The sequence below is a fragment of the Solanum dulcamara genome, chromosome 4 (genome assembly GCF_947179165.1).
Source record: "Solanum dulcamara chromosome 4, daSolDulc1.2, whole genome shotgun sequence".
In the NCBI taxonomy this organism is placed as follows: Eukaryota; Viridiplantae; Streptophyta; class Magnoliopsida; order Solanales; family Solanaceae; genus Solanum; species Solanum dulcamara.
This window is the reverse complement of record NC_077240.1, coordinates 4,727,684-4,752,875: the sequence shown is the minus strand read 5'-3', so window position 1 is coordinate 4,752,875 and position 25,192 is coordinate 4,727,684. Positions and strand designations below refer to the sequence as shown.

The 25,192-nt window shown below is 30.5% G+C and overlaps 3 protein-coding genes and 1 long non-coding RNA gene across 7 annotated transcripts; 2 read left to right on the top strand and 2 right to left on the bottom strand.

The window, feature by feature from the left end:
* Positions 1 to 711: 711 nt before the first annotated feature.
* Positions 712 to 2,016, bottom strand: LOC129884534 (protein SOB FIVE-LIKE 5-like). Of its 2 annotated transcripts, none has more exons than XM_055958825.1 (4): positions 1,368 to 2,016; positions 1,199 to 1,291; positions 1,012 to 1,088; positions 712 to 918 (listed from the first exon to the last, which is right to left on the bottom strand). In XM_055958825.1, exons 1-4 carry the CDS (start codon positions 1,725 to 1,727, stop codon positions 891 to 893), a joined length of 558 nt encoding a protein of 185 aa, XP_055814800.1. In that variant the 5' UTR covers positions 1,728 to 2,016; the 3' UTR covers positions 712 to 890. The 2 variants fall into 2 exon arrangements, with proteins under 2 accessions (XP_055814800.1, XP_055814801.1); XM_055958826.1 differs by having other exon boundaries at positions 1,199 to 1,285; positions 1,368 to 2,014.
* An 8,663-nt stretch (positions 2,017 to 10,679) lies between these two features.
* LOC129885649 (nucleobase-ascorbate transporter 4) lies at positions 10,680 to 16,193 on the bottom strand. The gene is made up of 14 exons (XM_055960006.1): positions 15,963 to 16,193; positions 14,625 to 14,722; positions 14,167 to 14,343; positions 13,954 to 14,054; positions 13,800 to 13,875; positions 13,156 to 13,215; positions 12,820 to 13,004; positions 12,594 to 12,690; positions 12,263 to 12,349; positions 12,105 to 12,163; positions 11,786 to 11,877; positions 11,556 to 11,633; positions 11,273 to 11,433; positions 10,680 to 11,144 (listed from the first exon to the last, which is right to left on the bottom strand). The coding sequence occupies exons 1-14, from the start codon at positions 16,054 to 16,056 to the stop codon at positions 10,926 to 10,928; spliced, it is 1,584 nt and encodes a 527-aa protein (XP_055815981.1). The 5' UTR covers positions 16,057 to 16,193; the 3' UTR covers positions 10,680 to 10,925.
* An 870-nt stretch (positions 16,194 to 17,063) lies between these two features.
* Positions 17,064 to 17,805, top strand: LOC129884533 (uncharacterized). The gene is made up of 3 exons (XR_008765957.1): positions 17,064 to 17,242; positions 17,348 to 17,481; positions 17,755 to 17,805. It is a non-coding gene; the product is annotated as an uncharacterized LOC129884533 (long non-coding RNA).
* Positions 17,806 to 19,726: 1,921 nt separating this feature from the next.
* On the top strand, positions 19,727 to 24,157 carry LOC129885647 (telomere repeat-binding factor 1). 3 transcript variants are annotated; one of them, XM_055960005.1, is made up of 7 exons: positions 19,727 to 19,817; positions 20,889 to 21,020; positions 21,161 to 21,378; positions 21,688 to 21,772; positions 22,409 to 22,492; positions 22,738 to 23,088; positions 23,732 to 24,157. In XM_055960005.1, the coding sequence occupies exons 3-7, from the start codon at positions 21,176 to 21,178 to the stop codon at positions 23,744 to 23,746; spliced, it is 738 nt and encodes a 245-aa protein (XP_055815980.1). In that variant the 5' UTR covers positions 19,727 to 19,817; positions 20,889 to 21,020; positions 21,161 to 21,175; the 3' UTR covers positions 23,747 to 24,157. The 3 variants fall into 3 exon arrangements, with proteins under 3 accessions (XP_055815980.1, XP_055815979.1, XP_055815978.1); XM_055960004.1 differs by having other exon boundaries at positions 19,733 to 19,817; positions 20,851 to 21,020; XM_055960003.1 differs by having other exon boundaries at positions 19,733 to 19,817; positions 20,840 to 21,020.
* The last annotated feature ends 1,035 nt before the right edge of the window (positions 24,158 to 25,192 follow it).

Sequence of the window (25,192 nt, the reverse complement as noted above, 5' to 3'; positions counted from 1 at the left end):
TCTCTCTATTCATTTTCTCTTACCACCCATCACCCTATGTTCCATTGTTATATGGCGTATTACGAATGTTGTTTAAATTATACAACGATCAAATCTTTACGTTAAGACATAAGCGATTGATCGATAATGTAAAATAATGGGATCTTTATAAGGTTATTTTTTTCGACGATTCATTTGTATATAATGTTGATATAATAAAATCTTTGATTCACTATGAGAATGTACTCTTGTCTGGACACCAAGAGACAAATAAGGTCTTGTCTACCTTATAGCAAAGCCTTTTCCAAGATTTGGTCAGGTTCTACTGTACATAGATAGAGCTTTTTCAATATGAATTTCAACAAATCTTACCTAATCAGATATCATTATTTTTAGTATAAAAAAGTTATTATGGTTGTATCTTCTAGCTACTTAATTGTCCTGTTTATTTCCATTGTAAATCAATAGAAAATTAAATTGGGTATATTGTTAGAACTAAATTTACATTGACTATTTGATTATTTATTCCTTCAACTAGAAGTAAAAGACTGTTCTGGAAAGATGACCCAATTTCTCATTTCGTAGAAATCTCAATTTGATTGAGAATTGATGACATGTCCAATTAATAATACATCATAAATGTATACCGAAAAGTAAAAAAGCAAAGCTGTTCAACAAGATCTTGCTAAACTGTAGCTACTATTCATTGACAACAAGATAATTAGAGAGGAACTCTTAAAGCTGTTTTCCAATGCATTGACAACTAAAAGAAAACAAAAAAGAAAACAGAAAAAGAAAAGGAACAACAATCCCTTTAGAGATCCAATTCCTTTTGCTTGGACAAATTAAACTCCCAGCATTCCGTTTTTTAAAAAAAAAAAACAAAAAAAACAAAAAAAAACTGATAGCAATTATCCCCACCTCTTCTCTTCAAACCATCTATTCAATAACAAATTAAAAAAAATGTTAGTTGAATCGTCATAATAATATATTGGCAGTAAAATAAATTAACGAAAAAAAAGAAGAACTTACTGGTTTTCTTGCAATTTGTTTCCAGATAGTAAAGATGACTGGAAATAACCATAGTGTTCCTGGTATGTAGATCTCCCCTGAATTAAAATAATTATTAGTATCTTTTTTTCTAAGATTTTATCACAAAAAAAAATGTTAATCAAAATCACAACTAGAAAATATATGCACAAAAATTGCTTTTAAGTACCTGAAAGTGTGTTGTAGAGTAACCTTGTGAAAAATCCAATACATTTTCCACTGACTTTGTGTTGTTGTTGATGCTACTGAAATTGTTCTGTAACTAGAAATGGGTAAAAACTGTGACATTCTTAAATTAATGTAAGACATAAATGTATATGCTTAGCAAAAAAACTTACATTGGAGAAATCAAAGATAGGTGAGCTAGCTGTATCATCCAGTACAGAAATCTGTTTTTGTTTTTTATCCTTAGCTTTCTGCCTCTTTGGATTAGTAATTGGTGCATAATAATGACTACCATTAATAATGTTATGTCCGTATTCTTCTTCTTGATGAAAATTTGGAGGCCCTGAAGATGCATCAGAAACCATTGACAAATCTTCTTCCTCTGTTTCTTCTTCTTTTTGCTTTAAACTCTTTTCACCTTCAAGGTTGTTGTCTTTACAACAAGGTAAAAATGAATTTTCTAAGTATAAAGTCCAACCAGACTCACATCCACTACTACATTCTGAATCAGCTGCCACCATACCATAATCCATTTGATTTTTTTTGTATGTCTAAAAAAAATAATCAAGAAAACCAAATGGGAAGTTTTTTTTTTGTGGGAATGATGAGCAAAGCAAAGCACTAGACAAGTATTGTAAGTAGTGAGTAGTGACACCCCTTGTTGTTGCTAAATAGTCCAAGAAATATGTGACACATCCCTCTTAACTCTATCTATTTAGTCTTTTTTACAAAAGTGTGGGGTTTTTAAGAGGAAAAAGCCAAAAATGAAAGTGGAGATAGGAAAAGACCAAAAGAGAATCAAGGCTGAAATCCTAGACCTGTTTTGTACTCAAACACTCCATTCGCCCATATATATGAATGAACAACAATATGACAGTTGGACATTGACAAAGAGGTGTACACTGCGTGTATGGATTCAACTTTTAAGATTTTTATCACTAAATTTAATGTATTTATAAAATTACTGATATTTATTTTTTATGAGGATCCAAATTCATGACACATATTATTTGCTTTGAACGTAATATACGTTATTTTTAAAAGCGTGTCAACCTAAAAATTTATCAATCTTGCTTTGATTTTATCATTCCGTCTTTAGTCATCGTCAAAAATATTATATTCCATGTCTAAAATGATGGGTTCAACTTATCCACCCGTCTTAATAGAGGGGGGTGGGGGTGTTAAGTAAATATGGGTGTATTTGTAAGGGAAGAAATTGATGGAATGGATGGGAACGGAGCCACAACGTTATCACATGGTGGACAGCGAGGCACTGAGTACGTTTTAAAACAGAAGAGAGGGTACACTTTTCAATCTTCCTCAGTATTTGGGACACCTCTATCCTTTTAATTAATTTCTTCTTCCCACTACCAATTTTATTTGGAATATATATACAACTATCATTATTGGAAACTAATTAAACATTTTCTGATATATATATATATATATATATATATATCATGTTTGGTTAGTGAAGTTATAATTAGGTAGATACATATCGTTATTCTTGATACATTTATCCTAGTAAATTTGTACAATTACAGGGTCATTAATTATTTTGCTTAGTATCAGGCTATGGCGAAATCAAAAACTTTTACTACGGAGATTCAAAAATTTGGACCCAATGGAAAAGCTGTGGGGGGTTTTGATTAACTAGTGTAAGGTTAGAGAAGGAAATAAAAAAAGAAATTTAATTAGCAGTTAGTTTAGTCAGCGAATCCAGTCAAAATTAAGGTACAACATTTGACTAGTTTTTTCCAAAAACGTATCGTGCTCCAACTCTTTTGCCAGAAAAAGTAATAAAAGTTGCAAATAATACTTAGTTTGAAAAGCAAGTGGGACTTGAATCAAGTGTGTATATATTTAGTATTAAAAAAATATTATGTTAAAAAGTTCAAATGGCCATATGCTCAGACAAGAATCTGACGTGGAATGCTTGAGACATCAGATTATGTCTGTTAACTTGGTTTTATCTCCAAGAAAACTCTGTGTTTGCACTTTAGTACTATAATAATATATTAACTAATTTAATCTAAGCTCTTAGACTGAAGACTAAAGAAGGGTTTATCATCAATAAAAATTTATCATTTATATCAAGACGTATTAATATATTACAATGAAATAATATTTTGAGATAAAAATTTGTATTAATCATGCATGGTGAATTAGTAATAACAACAACATATGTAAAGTGAACAAAGATACTTGATATCATCATATAAATATGGTATGTGAGTAAATTGTTCGTAAGTATTTGACTGTGTTATTATGAAAGGAAGTCACATGACCTCATTTTTATTTTTAACACGGACTCACACACACATGTATGCACGTGTGCATATGACCTATATTGGGAGCTTCCAACAGATATAGACACATGTATGCACGTGCGCACACACTTCAATCTTTAATCTTGGCTTGATTAAATATATTGGAATATATATATGATGCTAATTAATAAGTTGAGTGTGCTCTCTCTTGCTCATTCCAATGTTCACTAGTTGAATTTAGTTTTTCTACCAACCTCTTTCTTAAAATTAAATTAAATTTATCCACTCAAACTTTCAACTCCCGTAATGATATATGGATTGATATAGACCGTTATTTATTTATTAAAATTCAAAAAGAGTAAGGTAAGATTTTACTAATAAAAATAGTATAAATTAGCGTTGCTTATCAAAAACAACATTGTTTTTGTGCAAACAAGAAGTAATAAATGCTCGATAAAATATAATTATCAAAATGTATGTAAACTAGCGTGAACATTATTGTTATAGAAAAGAATCAAGAATGAAACTATATATGTTAGTAATAATTTGTAATAATATGAATGAAATTACAAAAAGAAAACTAAAAAGGAAGAAGGTAGAAGAGAGACAGATGAAAGAAGTTATAGGGAATGGTGCAAAGTAGCAGGCACATGAGCAGAACAATAAGAAGGCGCACATGAAATACTGATATTTAGTGCAGCAAGCAAGCAGTATACTTAGCCAATGCTTATGTGGTGGCCACTGCTTATTAGGTTGAGGATTTAGTCAAAGATCGATTAAACTTTCACTGCCCAAAAATCATGTGCTCTTCCTCTTGGATCACTCGACAACATATATTGACACTCAAACCTTTCAACACACAAATTCAAAAAACAATTTAAATTTTATGCACCATAAATTTTTACGATGATATGATAGTAACATGGTATGACAATTGTCACGCCTCATTAATCTCATATAAGTTCAAGTTAGTTATATGAATTCATTGACCATGATTCTCCATTTTAATTCATCTCGGGCCATAAGCGTTTAGGTTATGAGCACGTCTCAAATGTTGATATTTGTATTTGGAGGATGCATTAAGAAATTGGTTGGTTTTACGCTAGTTGTCACCCTATTATAAACCTTCTTCTTTATCTGAACTTGAGATCGACAATATGAGCAAACTCGTACATGCTTAATTAATGAAACTTGGTGAAAATAATACCTAATTGAGATGATGCCGCCACGTATTAAACTATATTGATAGTATTTTACAATGCAGTGAACACAAATTAAATGAAATCTAAAACCAAAAAAATTAGTTAGATACTCAAAATTAAGATAATTTTGAAGTTTTAAACTAAAAAGGGTGTGATTTGCACAAGTAGTAGAAGTAGCTGGTGCAAGTAGCAAAGGCACATTGAAGATGAAATAATTGTGAAGGGAGCAGAGGGGCATTCATTAGAAAGGTGCCAATACCCTGTGTCCAATCCAGCTCATATATGGGCCCTTAATATTTATTTATAATTTGACAAATGTTTGTTTTTATTATACTTGGGTCCCATTTATTTCCACCATTCTTTCAATTAAGCCCTTTCTCAATCTAACCTTGTTAATTAAATGTATTTTTCTCTTTGTTATAAATCTTTTGATGGTGTGGGGTTTGGTGGAGGTCAAATCAAAAATCATTGACCTTTGACTTTTATCATTCTAGCAATTACAAAGAGAAAATACTTTATTCTCCTTTTGTATTCTAGTCCTTTTTTTTGTTTAATCCTTTTCAGAATCTTCAATCATATATATTAGCAATTACAAAGAGAAAAAAAATGATTCTTATTTAGCTCTTATACGTTTTGATTCTTCTAGAAGATCTGATATAAAAGTTGGTTTGAATCTATTATATGGTTGGTCGGAGGAATTAGCTAAAATTTGAACAAATTTTATACAACGCACAATCATGAGATTATCTATTACATATCGAAGATGAGATAAATAATTTAGTTATAATTTTAAAATAACCTGATTTTGAACCAAACAATTGCTTTAAAGATATGTGTTATCTTATATCCATTCGAACTAAAAATTTCTCTCCATAAAAAAAATGTATCTTGCTTTAGAAATGTCAATATGCTAACTTTATTGTGCAATTAAATTTTTCCCTCTGATTAACCGCAAACAACAAAGTAAATTAATCCGTACTTGAATTTTCAAATGCTACATGACAATACAATATTGTTCTGAAAAAAAAAGATGTCTTCAAACAATTATTTTTTGAAAAATTGTTTAATTAAGGATGTTTTCTTAAAAAAACAATCTTATTCCACTACCAAACAAATAAATAATTTATAAAAATTTAATGCAAATATATTGCTTTAAAAAGTGAGAGTGGCAATGCAATTGAAAATTGATGTTAGGCTGTAAACATGATGACACCGGAAGTTTTTATGTATATAAAAATCTGCTAAATAATGCACCAGAAAAGGTTGAATTTACTTTTGCTTAAGAAAAAAAGTAATATTATTAAATTAAAAGGACTAATTAAACCGCCTAAATAAAAATCTTGCTGATCTTTTGCCATCAAACTCTTCAATGCTTGGATAATAATAATAAAAATAAAATATTGACAAAAAGATGGGACTATCCCCTATCCAATAATTGGTTCATAATCTTTTATTATCTACCATTAATAAATTAAAATAGGAGAGTAATAAATTAATTAATACGAATATTAAAAAGAATTATAGGATTATTTGGCGCCACGTGGAGGGAAATGGAACCCAAAAGATAATACCCAAATGTGATCTTAAAAAGATCCACAAGTTGTCGTTTAGCGGAGTACTCCGTACGGACACTACCTCTGGGCTTTAATTTGATTTGCAATCACTCAAAGCCCACCCCACCTTTTAAAATAAATAAATAAATAAAATAATGCCTTCATTTTTTTGTCTTCCTATTCACAATTTAACTTATTATGTCACTACAAAATTTAATAAATTCTATTTACCTATGATGTTATTGAAAAATTAGCAATACTTTCTTCCTAAAAAAATAGTAGACTTTGAAGCACGAGTCTTTTAACATGTCATTACAATAAAAATAATTTTTAGCGGTAATAAATATACATATTAACAAAATATGTTAAAATCTTTAATTATCAATCTTACTTAATTATCATTGAATTCAATGTCACTATAGGATTTAGGGACATTTACAAAGAGTGTTAATTGTCTCTAAAAATATATTTAACATCAATTAAACTATTGTTGTCAAAGATCATTTTTGATGTAATTTTTTTTCTTGATTTAAAATTTACATGATAAAAATTGGATAAAAGATAATAATTACAAGTTTTAATAAAAGATTGAAACTTTTTATAATCAAAGAAAAGAAAGAAATATTTGAGTCGTACAAAGTAATATTTTGTTACATAAAATGGGGTAGATGAAGTCCTGCTTGTGATGACATTTTTTATACCGGGAAATCAATCAATCATCTATATATATTATAAAGAAAAATAGTTTGCAACGTGATTAAGCCAAGTGGTAAGTTATGAAAATGTTACTTGGCAATTTTAAGACAAAATTAGTAAATAATGTAATAAAAATTTTGAATTGAAAAATTAAAATTATTTAAATTTAAGAATATCATACTTTTAAAAAAAAAATTGGTTAAAAATAGAAATTCATGATTGAAGAGTTCTAAATGAACTCTTACTATTAGAATAATAATAATAACAACAACAAAAAAAAAAAAGGAAGTGAGAAAAAGAGAAAAAAAAACTTAGGGGAAAAATGAAATAGCAGGATAAAGGAGAGTACTTTAAAAAATTAAAAGTATTTGAATTTTAAAATATAGTAAAGGAGAGTACTTTAAAAGATAAAAAGTATTTGAATTTAAAAATATTAGATTTTAAAAAAAAAATCAATTAGCTTAAGAGTAGATGAAGAGTTCTAAAAAGAAATGAAAAATAAACAAAAGAAAAAAAAGACGCTAGAAAAAGAAAAAAAACTTAGTGGTAGTAGTAGTAATAATAAAAAAAAATAGAAATATCAAACAAAGAAAAAAAAAGACGAGCCAAAGAAAAAAAAATAGGGAAAAGATAAGGCAGAGCAACAAACTAAAAAAATATTTGATCTTATTCATTTTAAATATTTCTCACAATTCAAATATATAAATCATAAGAAAAATATGCATTTAAAAAAATCAAGGATATGGAAGAGTATTAAATTGATATTCTTTTAATAAATTAATATGATATTTAAATTTGAATTAAATGAAATTTGAGTTGGAATGGGGTTATAAATTTTTAACCTCTCTTATATACTCCTACGGTGATATATAATATTGAGTTTCCTTCTCTTTTCTTTGTTATTGATCATTAGATTTATCAGTGAATTTATTTACTGCATTTTTTATATTCTTCATTTTCAAGAACTCTTTGTTATAATCTTTTTGTTTTTTATATATAGATGATGATCATCGTATTACATGTTAAATTTCTTTTCTAATATATTTATGCATGAATTGAATTAAGTAGTATTTTTCATTCTTAAAATAAAATCACCTTTTATCAAAAAATTTAGTTAAGCATTTAACTTTTTAAAAGCGATCTTTTGTTACTTATTTTATATTATTATTTATTAAAATAAGTGCTCATATTATTTTATTCGTTGCTATTAATTTTTTTTTGGCGATGATCTATTAATTTCAAATTTTAGCTTATAAGAAAATATATGCATTTTATTTTAAAAAATTAATTTTAGCTTATAAGAAAATATATGCATTTTATTTTAAAAATTAAGTATAAAGAAGAGTAATTAAAAAATCTTTCATTACAAAATTAATATAATATTTGAATTTGAATTTAAATGAAATTTGAGTTAGAATATAGTTCTAGCTTCTTAACCTTTATTATACATACTTCTACAATTATATATAATATTAAGCTCCCTTTTCTTTTTTTGTTATTGATCATTAATTTTATTGATTAATATATTTACTGCATTCTTGATATTCTTCATTTTGTAGACATTCTATATGTTTTAATATTTTAATTTTTATATGCAAACGAGTGATAGTCATATTATAGGTTAATATTTTTGCTATTATATAGATGTTTAAATTGAAGTATGTAATTTGTTTTGTTCTTATTTTGTTTGTTTGTTTTTTGATAACCTTTTATCGAAAATTTTAGTCAAACATTTTAGCTTTTTAAATGCTAACTTTTGTTATTATTTTTATATTAGTATTTTATTAAAATAAGTGTTCATATATTTTTTGTATGTTTGTGATGATCTTTTTATTTAATCAGATGTTGCAGGAGATTTTGAATGAAGACAAGAAGATTGATAAATTGGTAATACAATAACTTTTGTTCACGTGAAAAGTTTTCTTATTTGTTACCTTTTGAACTATTTAAGGTGTCTTTTTAAAATAACATTTACATAACTGATTTTCTATCTATTTTATTGATTAACACTGAATTTTTTATAGCCTGTTATACCTACACATTGCATATGTAAGTAGTTTTTTTTTTAAAAAAGCTGAATTAATATGAGTGAAGTGTTTTAAAAAATACATTTAATAATACATAATTTGAAACTATATAATAAGTCTGTATTTAAATTCAGACTCTTTGAATTTTGATAATCTTATCAGATATACAAATCATTTTGAAACTTACCACTAATTTCAATTTATATTTGAGTTATATATTTGTAATAGATATTAAGTTGGTTAGAATTCTCCTAAAATTATAAAGAAAAAAAAGTAAGTTCTTCAATTTATCAAAAAAACAGTGTCTTTATCTCTAAAATAATGAATTTAATGAGCATTTAAATATAAAAAATTAAGTAACTTAAATTTAAACTCAACATTTTATATATTGAAATAGAAAAAATAAGATAACTCAACTATTTATTATGTGTACAAAAAAACATTCAAAGACAAACTAGCAAAAAATAATTAAAATATAGTAGAAAAAATATACTTAAAGATAAGAGGGGGGGGGGGGGGTTGGGGGGGGGGGGAGATAATACTTTAAAAATATAATAAAATAATTAGATAATACACATATTATTGTTCATAAAATTTAAATTGAAAAGATTTGAATAATAAAATAAAAATTCAAACAATTTAGAAATTCAGGAGTAGACAATATAACTATATTTGATTTGTATTAATAAGAAGAGCACTTGATAGTTATATATTAATAATTTAAAACATGATTTGTAGTTTCTATTCATAGAGATTTATTATGGGGCATAGGGGGTGGGGGATGAGGTGGGTCATGGGGAGAGAGGGAGTATTTAACATGTCCAAACAAGATATCACAATAAAAAAAAAATAATATTTTTTTTATATTATATGCGCATCGCGCGGGTACGTATACTAGTTATTGGATAAATTGTAAATAAACTCAACAATCTTATAAACGTGCTATCTCATAATTCTTTAATTTAATTTCTTTGTTGTGGACTGTCGCGTATTAGGGCAGAAGATCAGTAGGGGTAGAGTGTTGTTTAGCCTTGTGAAAGTTCCTTGTAGTTATTATCATATGTTGTTTATTGTGTTTCGATATCACAATATTTGCTGATATTATTCTTTCTTGTGAACTCTACACTTGAGCCGAGGTTCTATTGAAAATAACCTCTCTACCTCCACAAAGTAGTGATAAGGTCTGCATACATTTTATCTTTCTCAGACTCCACTTAGTGGGATTTTACCGAATATATTGTTGTTGTGGTGGGCTGTCAGACACTGTTGAAACGGATGTTATGAACAAATTGAAAAAAGACAAAAGAGAATGGGCTTGAATATGAAGCCCACGTTCAGATGTAAGGATGGGCCCAGATCCAAGTCCAAATAGTCCACCATTTTTGATCAAGCCCAATTTTCTCTAGTCAATTATTATAGATATGTATATTCGGACTCCTGATGCTATAGTTGGGTGATTTACTTGAGCCGAGGGTCTCTCTACTTTCACAAAGTTGGGATAAGGTTGCATGTACACCACTGTTCTCATACCCGATTACATTCGGACTCGTGACGCTATAGTTCGGTATGTTGTTGACACTACAGTTAGAATTGTGACCTCTCTGCAACAATTACTGGACTGCCTCCTTGGAACTAGGCTTTGGGCAGTATGGTCAACATTTCAACAAAATGGAACCACTAAATTAAAAAAAAATTCAAACAATTCCTGTGATTATAAGCATGCATGGAATAGTTAAAAACAGTTGAAAACTGCTTGAAATATAAGCATATTATCCAATTACAACACCAGATCATGTACATCATGCTAATCAACTAATCCTTTTATTTATACTAAAAGTAATTGCTCTCAATAATTAGAATACTTCTCATTTCTCAATAACATTAGGAGATGAGACAAATCAAATGTCATATACTTGTTTCACTTCTTCTTTGTAACTTCTGAGTATTTCGACAAATTTCTCATTCTTAATTAACATCAATGTGTCATATTGAAGGAAAGTACTTGGAGAGGCCATAAGGGAGAGAGTAAAACTCTGCACTCCGAGGATCTCGCCCAAAGTACTTGAACTTAGCCCACCAATGCCTTCCACTGTCTTTCCTGGTTAAAGGATGGTTGCGCGCCAGAGTGATGTCTAACAAGTAAGCTATAACTCCTGCCACTGTGGCAGGGGACGTGAAGATCACTTGCATAATTTGGTCAATCTGCACATAGGATAACATGTAAATAAGTTCTCATTTAACCCCGCAATGCCAGAATGTCAGTCATATCAAATGGAAATGCTACTAAAGCCTAAATGGGAGTAAATTATAACTTTGATGTATGTACTAACCGTGGCTATGCCAGATTGAACAGGACCGCGACCAGTGGTTATGACATAACCGTTGAAGTATTGTGGCACAGAAAGGCCCATGTAGATTGAGAAACCTAATATAAACTTAGTCCTATAGCTGTTCAGGTTGCAGAACTGTAGTAAATCAAAACCAGCAGCAGCTGCCTCATCCAATAAACACAACATATCAAAGACTTTATATAGGGAAGATGAGAATTCAGGAACCTGGACTAATCCAAAACTAGAAATCGCATGTTCTTAAAACATGAGAGATATCACTTACACATGAGGGCAAACAAGACACAATATAAAGCTCCAACGATTGGCAGAGGTATTGAAGCAAGAATAGCTCCAAATTTTCCTGTTTGTGATCAAAGATTGGTGCAGCTATTAGTCCCAACATTCATAAACAAGAACAACAATCACGCGGGAGAAGAAATTGAATCATTCGTTTCAAAACAATAAACACACAAGCAATTAGCAAGATCAGCTATATAATACGATAAGTCTCACCTAACACAGAAAAGAAAAGCATAAATACTGCAGAGATTTGAATTACTCTTCTGCTTCCAACTCGTGTCAATGCTAAAAGACCTACATTTTCACTTAATAATTCAAAGAAAAAAGCATTAGCAACCATGGTAAGGTAATAAGAAGGTATCTGCAGTGCATTTTCTTTTATAGATGGTTGGCGCGGAGATATCAAGAGACAACAACTTAGCCTAGCTTTTTGCTAACTTGCTTGTGCCCTTGATTTTGAATTTAGTACGAGGAATAGAATAAACTAAAATATCCTACTCTTAGCATTTCCCAAGGTAGATAGATGTATTACACTGATACAGTAGATCCACTGGGGGTTCCCCATAAACCATTGATCAACGTATTTAATCCCTGGTCACCAACAAAAGAAAATTGAGTTCCACAGAGAATTATAGATCAAAAGAAAGAACACGTAGTTAGAGAGAATGTCGATATGGAAAATTTACTTACCAGCCATCCAGCACCCCGGCTCAGAATGGAAGCTGGGCAATATGTTGCACTTCCATATCTTGCAGCTGCAATAAATCCTCCAGTAGACTGTCAAAAGAGTAGGAAAAATGTTCTTCAGAAGAACAATATCAACACCAGGCTCAAACATTCACAATGTTAGTCACCCAAAGCTTCAGTAATTTTCGATTAACATCTCACAGCTTACACTATAGTCATAAAGCTGATCTTGGAATTAAGATATTAATTTTCATGATAGGTTTTACTAGCAAGAGAGGAACCCGAGCAACTAAATCCAAAATATCTGACTAAACATTGGCAACAAGATATAAACCTCAACAAGAGAAACGAAAACTGCAGCCATCATCATAAAGACTTGTCCAGCGTCAACATTGGGAATACCCCATTGCAATGGGTAAGGAAATCTTATCCTGCATTTCCAAAAATGAGTTCTTGAGAGTTGAAGCAGAAAGAAAAAGAATCTATCTAACATTAAAATTATAAAAGCACATATTCTTTAACTTCCAGACATTTGTCACTTTATTTAAGTGTGTACATACCATGAAGCTCCACTAACAAGCCCAGAGCGATCAACTCGGCAACTGAACTGAGTCTGTAGGGGTCTGTTCTTGTATGCACCTGCTACTGTGAGAAATGCTGCAAATGCCCACACTAATCCAACTGATAACAGGACAGCGAATCGCTCAAATATGGGTTGCTTTAATTTCCACATATGAGGAATGAACTGCACATACATTCATTAAGCACATATCAGAAGACCAGAAAAAAAAAACTAATGTCACCACAAATTATCTCCATATCCATTCCTCTACTGCTTAATCCTTGACACACACATCTCAAGACTGAACACGATAAATATTAAGAATAAGGCTTACTTGTGACAACAATATGAGTAGAACTAACTCTGGAAGTCCAATTTCAACACATTCTCCCAGCTGCCATCAATCAACAGAAATAAATTAAAATTCTGTAAACCAATGTAAAGAGGAAATAAAAAGGATACTGTTAATGTAAGTAAGTCTATGTTCAAGTCCAACTTTAGGCAGTTGTATCCAGCTCATCGCGAGAGGTGATAAACTGGATTTACTGAGGTGAATTACTTTTAAGTACTGTAATTTAAAGCGATGCAATTCTAACTTTTCAGTGTTAGGATGAATGATATAGAAGCTGCATTGGACAATCCTCACAGTTCTGAAGGTCAAGATCATCATGGCTACATATAAGATACTCCTTCAGTTTATTCTATAACGCTATGTTTGATTGGACACGAAGTTTGCGAAAGAAAAAAGAACATTGTGCACATACCAAAAAAACCCTTATAACTTGTGGTCCTAAAACTTGTTTTGACGTTCTCTGACTATAAAAACATGTTATTAAGGGTAAAATGAGAAGTTTAAAGATAAATAGTTTCTAAGTAAAGGTGTCCTTTTTTTGTCTGAAACAAACTAGTAACTAAAAAGGAAATAGTGTCATGTAAAATGGAACTGAGGAAGTAGTAACCATCAGACAAACTTCTTACAAGTGGAAAACCTTGCTCATATAGCCCAATGCCAACAAGTAACACCAATGGAGCCTTAGAAAGCGGACACAAGAACCTACATTGTCAAACAGCTGGAATGAAACTTTCTCTTCTACGCAATAAAAGAATATAATCCTACGAAATGGGCCATGACCTTGTAACAATTCTCCAAATTCCAAGAAAGCCAGCTAATACTGGAATAACGGATGCAATCATCAGAGCCCCCTGCATACTTCTCATTGATTGTTTAAACCTCTGAAGAAAATGATCAAAAGTATAAAAAGAATCACTAATGCTGATATAATCAGAAAAGAGTTTATTAGAGTAATGCACACAAAAATGAAGCAAGAAATTCGATTACTCCAACCTCACGAGGATCAAGGTATGTATTATATCTATTGGATAATGCAATAGAAACGGCTGGAATTATGAATCTGAATGATCCACCTATCACCACTGGAAGCCGGGTTCCAAACCAAGATTGCAATAGAGTATTCACCCCAGCAACAAAGAGCAAAGTTTGTATCACTTGAGCTTTCTCCACCTGGAAGACATAGATGTTGCAAGTATACTAAAGCCCCAAATTTTCAAGAATCAAATAGAATGTGATGTTTTAACTTCATACAATTGATAACAAAGATACTACAGCAACAACTACCACTATACCTCCATCCTAAGAATGACGGCTATAGGAATTCTCACTAACTTGTTGCTCATCTCAAACCGAGATTATACAAAAATAACCCACAAATTTACAATATTTTCTATTGGCATATAAATCTCTGACTGAATTGACAACGAAGATAAAGATAGAAAAGTACGTACGTTGCCACCACCCATTTGAGGGACAATGATGGTAGGTATGATGACAGAAGTGCCAAGCATTACTAAATAGTGTTGAAAACCCAGTATAACGGCCTCAGCTGCATAACTTAAAGTAGAAAATCAGAATTTTTCTTCCTTTTGCAGGTCCCTCCAAGCAGAAAATAGTACATTATATAAGAGCATTATGTTAATTATGCAATATAAACTTTGGGATCAAACATAGTAGCAACTCATAGGCTTGGTGAGGTAGCATTGAGAATAAAAAAGATCTCAGCTGAACATCTCATTTCTCTGGTGATGAGTAAACCAATTATAAATTCAGCAATCATAGACTCGGAATTGAGTTGATTTCTACGATGTTCACTTGACTAATAGCTAAATCTCAAAAACTAGTCTTTCTTCTTGATTTTCATTTTCTTCAACAAAAAAAGTGACTCTATGATGTAATAATTATTAGTTGAGAGATCATATCATAAATCAACCCATTTAGAATTCAATCCTTGCTATATTTTACTTAAAACAAAAATTGAGGAATTAATTAATCCAAATTCGAAGAAATCTCGCGCTCCAAATTAGAAGATCTAATGATTGATGAGTTGAAGGAGAGCCTTGGAGTAACTGGTAAAGTTGCTGTCATAGCGAGAGCTTTAGTGCACCGGGCCTTTAATGATTGATGAGTTAATATCAGCAATGGTCATTCAACTTATGATTTTCTTTCAGGAAATCACTATAACTTACCACTTCTTCTGCAAAAGTGATCATTAAAAACTAACTTTTGTCACTTGAAAATCTGTAAACTTACTACTGGTAATTCAGAAAATAATAAACTTAATGAGTTAACTGATTGAAAAGCCAAGTAAGCATGCCAAATCAGCTAAACAAATTTTTCGGAAAATGTTTTTCAATTTTTTCATGTCCGACTAGTCAAAACTGTTGAAAAATACTTTCTCTATAAATATAATTAGTTCTTTAAAAATGAGAAAAATTGACTTCCTTAGTAGAATTGTAGGTAAACAAGTTCTACAAGTGGCATTCCACACATTGATGACTTCGATACTCCCCATCCCCACCACCCCACACTACCCTGGCGCCGCTTTCCATAAACTTTGTCTAGATTATACATAAATTATTTTTGCACACATACTGAACACAAAATAATAAGCAAAAAACCTCACTTATTTTCTTGAAAAGCGCGCACTTTCCAAAACAATACAGTATTTTTCATGGAAATCATTTTTCTTCCTACTCGAACACATCCTAAACTAACTTTTGTGTCTTGAAAATCTCAAGTTATGTATGTTTACACAGAAATAAATTTAATTTGTTGTGAAAACGTACCCCAAGAAGGATTGCTGTTAATACAATAATCGACTCCTGGAAGTTGGTCTTTTATTGGGTGAGGCACCAATTCATCTTTCACCGGTACTGTCATCTCTCTAATACGTCTCACTAAAGCTCTTAATATTATTTTTTTACATACATATATATATACGCAAATATGCAAAAGAGTAAAGCAATGTATTTTACTAATACTAGCTACTAATTCATTTGCACTATGGAAAAACAAGAATAAAAAAGGATAGATATGGTTAGTTAGTGATCGTTGAGACTAAAAGCCAACTACTATCTTTTTAGAATTTGATGTACTTGTTTATTCTATATATGAAAAAAGTGAGCTACCTACTCCAAGAAATTGTGTTAAAGGGTTAGAGGATAAGTAACCTAACTAATACTTCACCTCCACAAATGGATTTAACTTATCATATAATTTTACCATCTCATACTAGCATGTAACTTCTTTTTTTTCTTTCTAGAATATAATATATCATTTTGACGATAGCATGGTGTAAGAAAATTATTTATAGTGAAGACGTAGGAGTATTTAAAATTTATGAGTTTTTATAATTAAGCTCAAGTTAATATATACTATAATTATTCGGTTCATCGTTTAAGTAATTTATGATTCAACTAGTAATTGACTTTACATCACATGCTAAAAGAATTTAAACAATCACCTTATCATTATTAATTTCTTTTTCTGAATTTGAAATCAACTATGCTTTACTCCTAAGTGAAGTAATTAATTGAATATCATAGAAAGTGAATTATTTGAATGTTAGTACCAAAAAAAAAAGAAGATGGATCCTAGAAAGTGTCGTTTGAATAGGGAAATAACTTTACATTTTCGTAATTAACTGAAAACTTATTAGTTTTGTATGTAAAAAATACACGTGTTTAAAACCTTTGTTTTATTAAAAAAAATTCTAAAAAATAATAATAAAAAAGGACAATTTAGTAATCTAACCACTACTAGGAGTAATTGGTTTTCTCACACAAAAAAAACACATTGACAATTTTCTCTATCTTGTCAACAAATTAACCATAAGGAGAAAAACATGAAAAGATGATCAACTTTTCATAGAATTTGGTTAAATTATTGTAGATCAGACTAAAATCAGGCCAATAGTTCTTCATTCTATTTCTCTCATGTCTCAAATGAAAGAAAATCATCCAATTTGAATCCATATCTATCTTATAATTCCAAGAACATATATCCAATTAATTAATCGTGAGTTATTATAATTAACCTCCTCCCGTTGGTGTACCTCCCCCTCAAGGTAATATTTCTTTATTTTTTGTGTATGAGTTCTTTATTATATTGTTGTAATTAGATGTTAGCCATTACAAGTTTAATTTAACGATTTGTTGTAATAATTAATTAGGATATCCACCAAAGGATGCATATGGTTACCCTCCAAAAGGTTATGCCCCGCAAGTTTATCAAGGCTACCCTCCTCCGCGCGCCTCAATATGCCGCTCCGCCACCTCAAGAAAACTCAGCCACCACGATGGGCTGGTATGACCTCATGATTTAAGATTTTTTGTACTTGGACGTTGATCATGTGAAATTAGATATTTAAAGTTCCTTCGTAAAAAATTATACTATATAAATATACATATAATCTGAAAGGTGATTTTATTTTTATTTTTTATGATTGTAATCTTAATATGATTTGTGTTGTTGAATATCAGCATTATATTTTACGTATTAGTATCCCTAGCACATTTCTCTGATAGAGAAAATTAAACTAATTAATCTTATGTTTTAATTTGTTAAATGTTTTTGCAGTTTGGCTGCGTTTTGCTGTTGTTCATATCTTTTAGAGGCATGCTTTTGACAATAAGCTAATTAAGATCGTTGTGAAGGAAAATGATGACATCGATCCACTAATGATCTTCTGCAAATCGCTTTTTGTTATGCCTTGACCTTTATAAACATTATGAATTAATGACCTCCATTTGAGAATACATGATTTTCATTTGGCTTGATAATTCAATGCATACAACTGTATCTATTCACCAAATTATATCCAAGGTTATGTACATTAAGAGGTCCTATTAATTATATCTTTGTGGATAATGCAATTACTAGTATATCTGAGTTGATTGCTTTATATACTACTGATGGTGGAAATGATGATAATATATTGAGTAACACCCTTTTATTGAAACATATTGATTAAAAAAAATCTTTTCCCTTATGAAATATGACACATATAGGCTAGCAAGAGAAATAGTGAAGTAACAATGGAAGTAGTGAAGCATATGCATAAGGAAGCTAACAAAGTAGAATAAGGATTTAGCTATAAGCAATGGAAGTTTAATTAATTTTATGGACCCTTTTGAGAAGTTAAAATTGTATGAAGCTATCTTCTTACGTAAATGATCAATGATTGTAGAAGCAAAGTCAAAATTTGAAATTTATGAATTTAAACTTAACTATTATCAAATCTATAGCTCGTTTTAATTATTGAATTCGTAATTAAATATTTATATGTAATCAATGGATTTTCTAGTAAATGCATCTTTACTAAAAAAAAAACAAACACTAATAAGAACAAGTTTTAAAAAATTAACAAGCCAAAACTAGCAAATAAGACTAGAAAGGAAAAATGCAATTACTTTTGCAGATCTCGATATAACAACGAATAAGTAGGGGAAAATATGATGCAAAATTTGGAAACGGTAGTCTATGAAGTTAAGAAAGAAATTGAGTTAACAAAAAAAAAAGAGTTGAAAAAAAAGGAGTGTGTAAATTTTGGTCCTTATGTTATTCGATTAAATATATGTTATTTTTAATTAGTTGAAATATGTATTTTTATAAATTTTAACTCTTGAATAATCATAATTTTATCATAAGCATAAACCGTTCAACTATTAAATTACCTTCACGGTTTGGATGAAAATCGATTCAAATCGAAAAACCAAATCAAACCGATTAAATAAATTAATTTTATTTGGGTTTGATTTGATTTGGTTTTACATTTTTAAAAATCGATAATATTTGATTTGATTTTAATTTTGTTAAAAAAAATCGAAGAAATAATTGAACTGAACCGATAAATTATATACATATATTTTATAATTATATAAATAATCTATTTATTTTTATGAGCAATTTTAAATATTTATATTTGTTTTCAATAAAATTTATTTATGAAAGCAAAAACGCCCAAGACGAGAACATTTATCTTATTAATTTCATGTATATGAGTGTGTATGACGTTCTTGATGGGATTAGAAATATCACGGTCTCTTTTTTGTCTAGGCTAAAATGGTGAATTTTGAAGTTTTATTTACAATAAATTCAATGGTCGAAAGTTTTGTAATGTTTGCCGTTCTCATTATTTTTCTTTTTGAATAAATTGTTGTCTTTTTTTCCCCCTTTTGAATAAATCGTAATAACTGAATAACCAAACCAAATCTAACCGAAATCGATAACAACCAAAATGATAAATGTATATTATATTTGGTTTAATTTTTAATAATTTAAAAAATTGATTAGATTAGTTTAATTTTAATTTTGACCAATAACCGACCGACTCGTGAACGCTCCCTAATCCTCATAAATGTTATGTCTTCATATCTATGGGTAATATAATTCTAAAATAGTCTAAATATAATATAATTTAAAAGTATATCTTTTAATTAATCAAATGGCAAATGAGCTTCATCTAATATCACAGGATCAAAATCAAAATTTATTAATAATCGAGGGTCCATATATTACTCCTTTTTATTTTTTTTAAAGAAAAAAGGCATTCTGTCTAGCATAAATTAATGACGGAAAATATATAAAATGGGATATTCAAATTCATAGGCTTTAATCTTTCTTTCTGCAGATCATATTTGGTAATGCTCGATCTCCTTCTCTTCTTCCATTCCCTCTCTTTCGATCAATTTTTATAATTTAATTGTATTTTTCTTCTCGCAATTCTTAATTTATTCGACAAAACTAGGGTTTTCGATTTGTGATATTGTACATTATTCAGCTTCTACATGATATTTTTATGTAAATTTATCATCTCCTTGATTAATTGGCTAAAATTATGATTCGATTTGTGATTTTCCATATTTCAGCTAAAAGTTGTTGAATTTATGAAAAATTATCCTCTTCTATGTTTGTGATTTTCCATAATTTGGCTTAAAGATGATGTTTTCATGAATACTTGTGTTATTTGTGTTTCTGCATCATTTGATTTCGCTCTAGTACATGGTTTGTTTTACCTAATTCATGAACTAGATTTTTGTTGAGATTTGTTTTTGTGATCAAGATTAAAGCTTGTATATGTTAAATCTGTTGAAAGTTAGGAAAGCATAGGGGAACAGTGTGATTAAGAGGATGCTTATTTTAGCTCAAATTTCTCTATTGAAATGATTCTAATATTTAATAGGCCATGTTTATTTGTTTGCCTATATATTTTAAAGCTATCCTAGGATTTGTTAAGCCGATACAAAAGGAATTAGCTTGAGGTATCCAGAGCATGCAGAATCAGAAAATGAAAGATTTACATTGACAAAGCACTTGGAGGACTTCTAGAAGACATGATATTTGTTTCTGGAATTATATTTCTGAATCTCTGGAATTTTATTATATATTAACCCCTTCACTGAATGTTATCGCCAATGTCTGTTGGAAGTGGTCATAAGACTCATGACTTTTGAACAATAGCTCTGTGCATGGAATTAGGTGATTCGAATACAAGTATGTTTTAAGATATTGCATATTGGTTTGAAAGGCATATTTTGTACCATTCGTGTCGTTTGAATGAATAGCTTAGCGTTGATTATGTAGCTTGTCCAGATACATAATTCTAATTGTAAATCCTTTTTTTTGTCCATCGTCTTCTTTTAATTTATGGTTTTCTGATTAGGTTGTTCCAAGGATTACTTTTTAATACTTGGATGGGTGCACCTAAACAGAAGTGGACTCCAGACGAAGAAACTGCTCTTAAAGCTGGGGTCCGTAAGCATGGACCAGGCAAATGGCGGACGATCCTCAAGGACCCAGAATTTAGCGGAGTGTTGTACTCGCGTTCAAATGTAGATCTAAAGGTAGAATATCCCTTTTTCTATTTCTTTTAGGATGAAATTCTCTTTTGCTGAGAGGAAGCTTTGGTGTCATTTGAATCGGTGAAGGTCACATTTTTTTCTTCCTATTAGCTATGTATTTATGCATGATAAGTTATGTTCAGGACAAGTGGAGGAACATGAGTGTGATGGCAAACGGCTGTGGTTCTAGAGAGAAAGCAAGGTTGGCTCTCAAAAGAATGAATCAAGCCCGTAAACTGGATCAGAAGTCTTTAGGTGTCTCCACAGAGGCTAAAAGTGATGAGGAAATGGCTGAAGCAAGGCTAGCTACTACTTCTAGTGATTCTCCACAGATTGGTGGGTCAAAAAGATCTATCATAAGGTTAAACCTTGCTCATTACTTGTTATAGCATGACTCAAATTGTAGCCTTGTACATTTGCTTATGCTCGCTGATTTAGTTAAATGCTGGCTTTTGCATGATCTCATACTTCTATAGTTTTAATTATTTTCACATTCTAAACATGTTTTTTCCAAGTAATAATTCTTGTTTAGTTTTTAGCATTCTGACGATGGTAGATGGAAAAAAATTGTCCTAGCCTTATCATAAGTTTGTCATTTCCCATTTTTTGGTCTTACTTTTTGCTGGAAGGACAATTATCTCTAAGTGTCGCTGCTTTACTACTATTATAGATTGGATAATCTTATAATGGAGGCTATAAGCAACTTGAAGGAGCCGGGTGGTTCCAACATGACTACTATAGCAACATACATAGAGGTACTCATCTTCTTGTTGAGCTTAATGTCCGAAAAGTAAGACAATATAGAGCAGTATTGCTTAGTTAAATTGCACATATTCTTTCTTAGGGCCTAACACATTTTGGAATTTTGAAGTCTTGCTTGTCGTGCCATCAATAACATTTTGAATGGTGTTTGCTCTTGGTGCTTCTTGTTTATTCAAGTATGAGCTCTTCTGGAACTCATTTATTATAGTTTTTAGTTCTTTCCTTGTATAGTTGTTTATTCTTTAATGTGTGGGGGGACACAAGTTCTTTAAGCATCTAACTATTGGCATTCACAACAGTAGATCAACTGCATAAGATTGTAGGAGTCTAATTTTGTCAAATACTTTTTAAGTATCGATGGGTCCTGGTTTGGGATCCTTTTCAGTATGAACTGAGTGCTACCTTCTATGGTGGTAACATTAATATATGATGGTGCTATATTGATTGTTTTTTCCTCTGTGTTTGATCTTAGTTCTCTACAATAAGATATGGCTTCCAAAGTAAGGTGCCCCGATAAACTTTAGATAATTCATGAGGTCAAGGTTCATCGAATTTTAATTCCTGGCTTAGTTATAAATTATGGCTACATATATCAGTCTATTATACTCAATACTTCTTATATCTTGTAGGATCAATATTGGGCACCTACAAACTTTAGAAGGCTACTTTCAGCGAAACTGAAGTATTTAACTGCAACTGGGAGACTTATCAAGGTGATATTCAGTTTTGGAATTCATACTTCATGTGTTGCTTATAAGCCCATAGCTTTGAGTGTGAAGCCAATATGATCTGGCGGATTCAATTCATGAATGATGGCCGGTAGTTAGATGCATGCTGATTATGATATCAAGGATGTCTTTTTCTTTTGCAGATGAAGTGGAAGTATATAGAATATCATGAATGATGGCCAGTAGTAAGATGCTGATTATGATATTAAGAATGTTGTTTTCTTTTGCAGATGAAGCGAAAGTATAGAATAGCACCAACACCAGTGTTATCTGACAGAAGAAGAATTCCTTCCATTCCTCTCTTGGAAAGCAGGCAGCAGATCTGCTCTAGGGTTGATCAGGATGATGTAAACATGCTCACTAAGGCTCAAGTAGATTTAGAGTTGACTACGATGCGGACTATGACACCTCAAGAGGCAGCAGTAGCTGCTGCACAAGCTGTTGCAGAAGCAGAAGTAGCCATAGCAGAAGCTGAGGATGCTGCTAGAGAGGCTGATGCTGCTGAGGCTGATGCTGAAGCTGCACAAGCCTTTGCAGAAGCTGCAATGAAGGCACTACAAGGGAGAAGTACCCCAAGGATGGTAAGATATTTGTACAATATCAGATCAGCTACTTGGTTTTTCTTGATTGCATGTACCATTCCGCCAGTCCCTTTCTCCTTTTCTTATCCTCGCAAGTAAGATAATTTTCCTTTATCCGCTGGTATTTTTTAGTCAATGTCTAGAACTCAGGACCCCTCAATGAACTCGTGTTACCTTTTCGTGTTTGTGGCTTCTCTTGAGCTTTGCTCAGATGGTATTTCTCTAAGTTCTGATAGATGTTGTTACTGAATTCTCTCTATTAAAACATTTAGTTTGATCCAATTATAATAGTATAAGTTTATTAGTTGAAGAGCTGGAATGACTTAATCACATATCAGTTGATGGTTTAAAGTTCTCCCATTTCAATAATAAACAGTCTCACAAGCATCTTTATGTGTATGTTTACGTCATTCCTCTTCAATGCACGTTCTTGTGAATGTAAATTCGATATCATGAGGTCTTTTTGGTTGATTAGGCAGTTAGTACTGACTATCTAGTGGCAAGTCTTTTACATTGTTAGCAAGGTAGTCTGCAGTTTATCGCTGCACTGTAAATGTTATATTCTTTCTAATATGTTAAAGGCAGAAGCCTTGTCACCAATCATTCCCTATTCCTTACTGTTTCTTTTTCTGTAAATGCGCAGATGATACACGCTTGATGAGTTATTCCAGAGTTGAGGCTCGATACTAGAGCTTTGCTGGATTTTCTTACAGTTTGTTATTTTTCAAATCTTTAGCCAACTACTTGTTGGCTTGTAAATTTGGTAAATAGTAAATGTATAATCCAGTGTTTGTGATGGTAAAGCCTTCCGGTAAATAGCATATTCGTGACCCCCCTCTTCACCAGCAGAACATGGGCACTTTCAAGGGGAAAATTAGAGAGTTTCAGACTTGTTAACTGTACTCGTAGATAGAAAAAGGGCTGAATTCACCTAGTTGTTCTGTTGTATTTCTAGTCTAAGTTCCTTCCACAAGATTTGAACTAATGAGACAGAGAATTGACAATATGGGTATGTTCATTCTGGAAAATGTTTTCTATGAAATTAAGTGGGGTCTTATTTTTTATTTTATTTTTTGTGTTCGGTGTGTGAGTAAAAAATATTATTATCTAGATAAACATTATGGGAGGTGGAGATAGGGGTGAGGATGAGGTGTGTTGGATGTATGAAATGCTACTTATGGAACTTGGTTTGCTTACTTTCAAGAAGTCGTTTTTCTCATTTTTAAGCTATCTTATTTTTTTAGAGAAAATATTTTTCAAGAGTATTGATCAATCAAACATGAAAAATTTAAAAATATTTTTCTCATCTTTATTTGATCAGTGTCCCAATCAGTGCAAGCACTTGCATAATATATGTTACTCCATTTGTCTTAGTTTATGTGACACAAAAGTTGTTAATTATTATAATTTATAATACTTTTTATATAATTTTTAAATAATATATGTTATTCTCTCTGTTTCAATTTACGTGGCATATGTAAAATTTAGAAAGTCAATCAATTTTTTAATATGATTTTTTTAGATATTTACTTTCTATTGTGATTTGTAATACTATATTTTCGTAATCTTTAAATACATATCATACAAAAATAATAATAAGACGAATAAATTGAAATAGAGAAAATTGAAGCAGAAGGTTAAATTGGTCAATTCGTCAATTCACTAAGCTGCTCATATTTTCTTCAATATATACGAGAAGAGAAAAATATAGGAGAAAGATAACCATATTTTCCTCCAAACTAGTACTCTATAAAGGTAAATGACAAATTGTTTCCAAATAATGCATCACGAATTATGGACATCTTAGTAAAAATATTCATTCTATATTTTTTGATCACTTATTAAATTAAAATAAAATTAATTAATTTTTTTTTATTTTATCCCTATAATTAATATGACCTTTTGAATATAAATAATTTTTGCTATTTCTATAATTTATGTATGTTGTATTGATATAAATGAAAGGTAAAATAATAAAGTCTTTTAATATATTAATAAATTTTTAATCAGTATATAAAGTTGGAACGGAGGTAGTAATGTTTTTTTCTTATGCTCTGATAATACCCCTAAATTTCAATAATAATAAATTACAAAAAAAACTTCG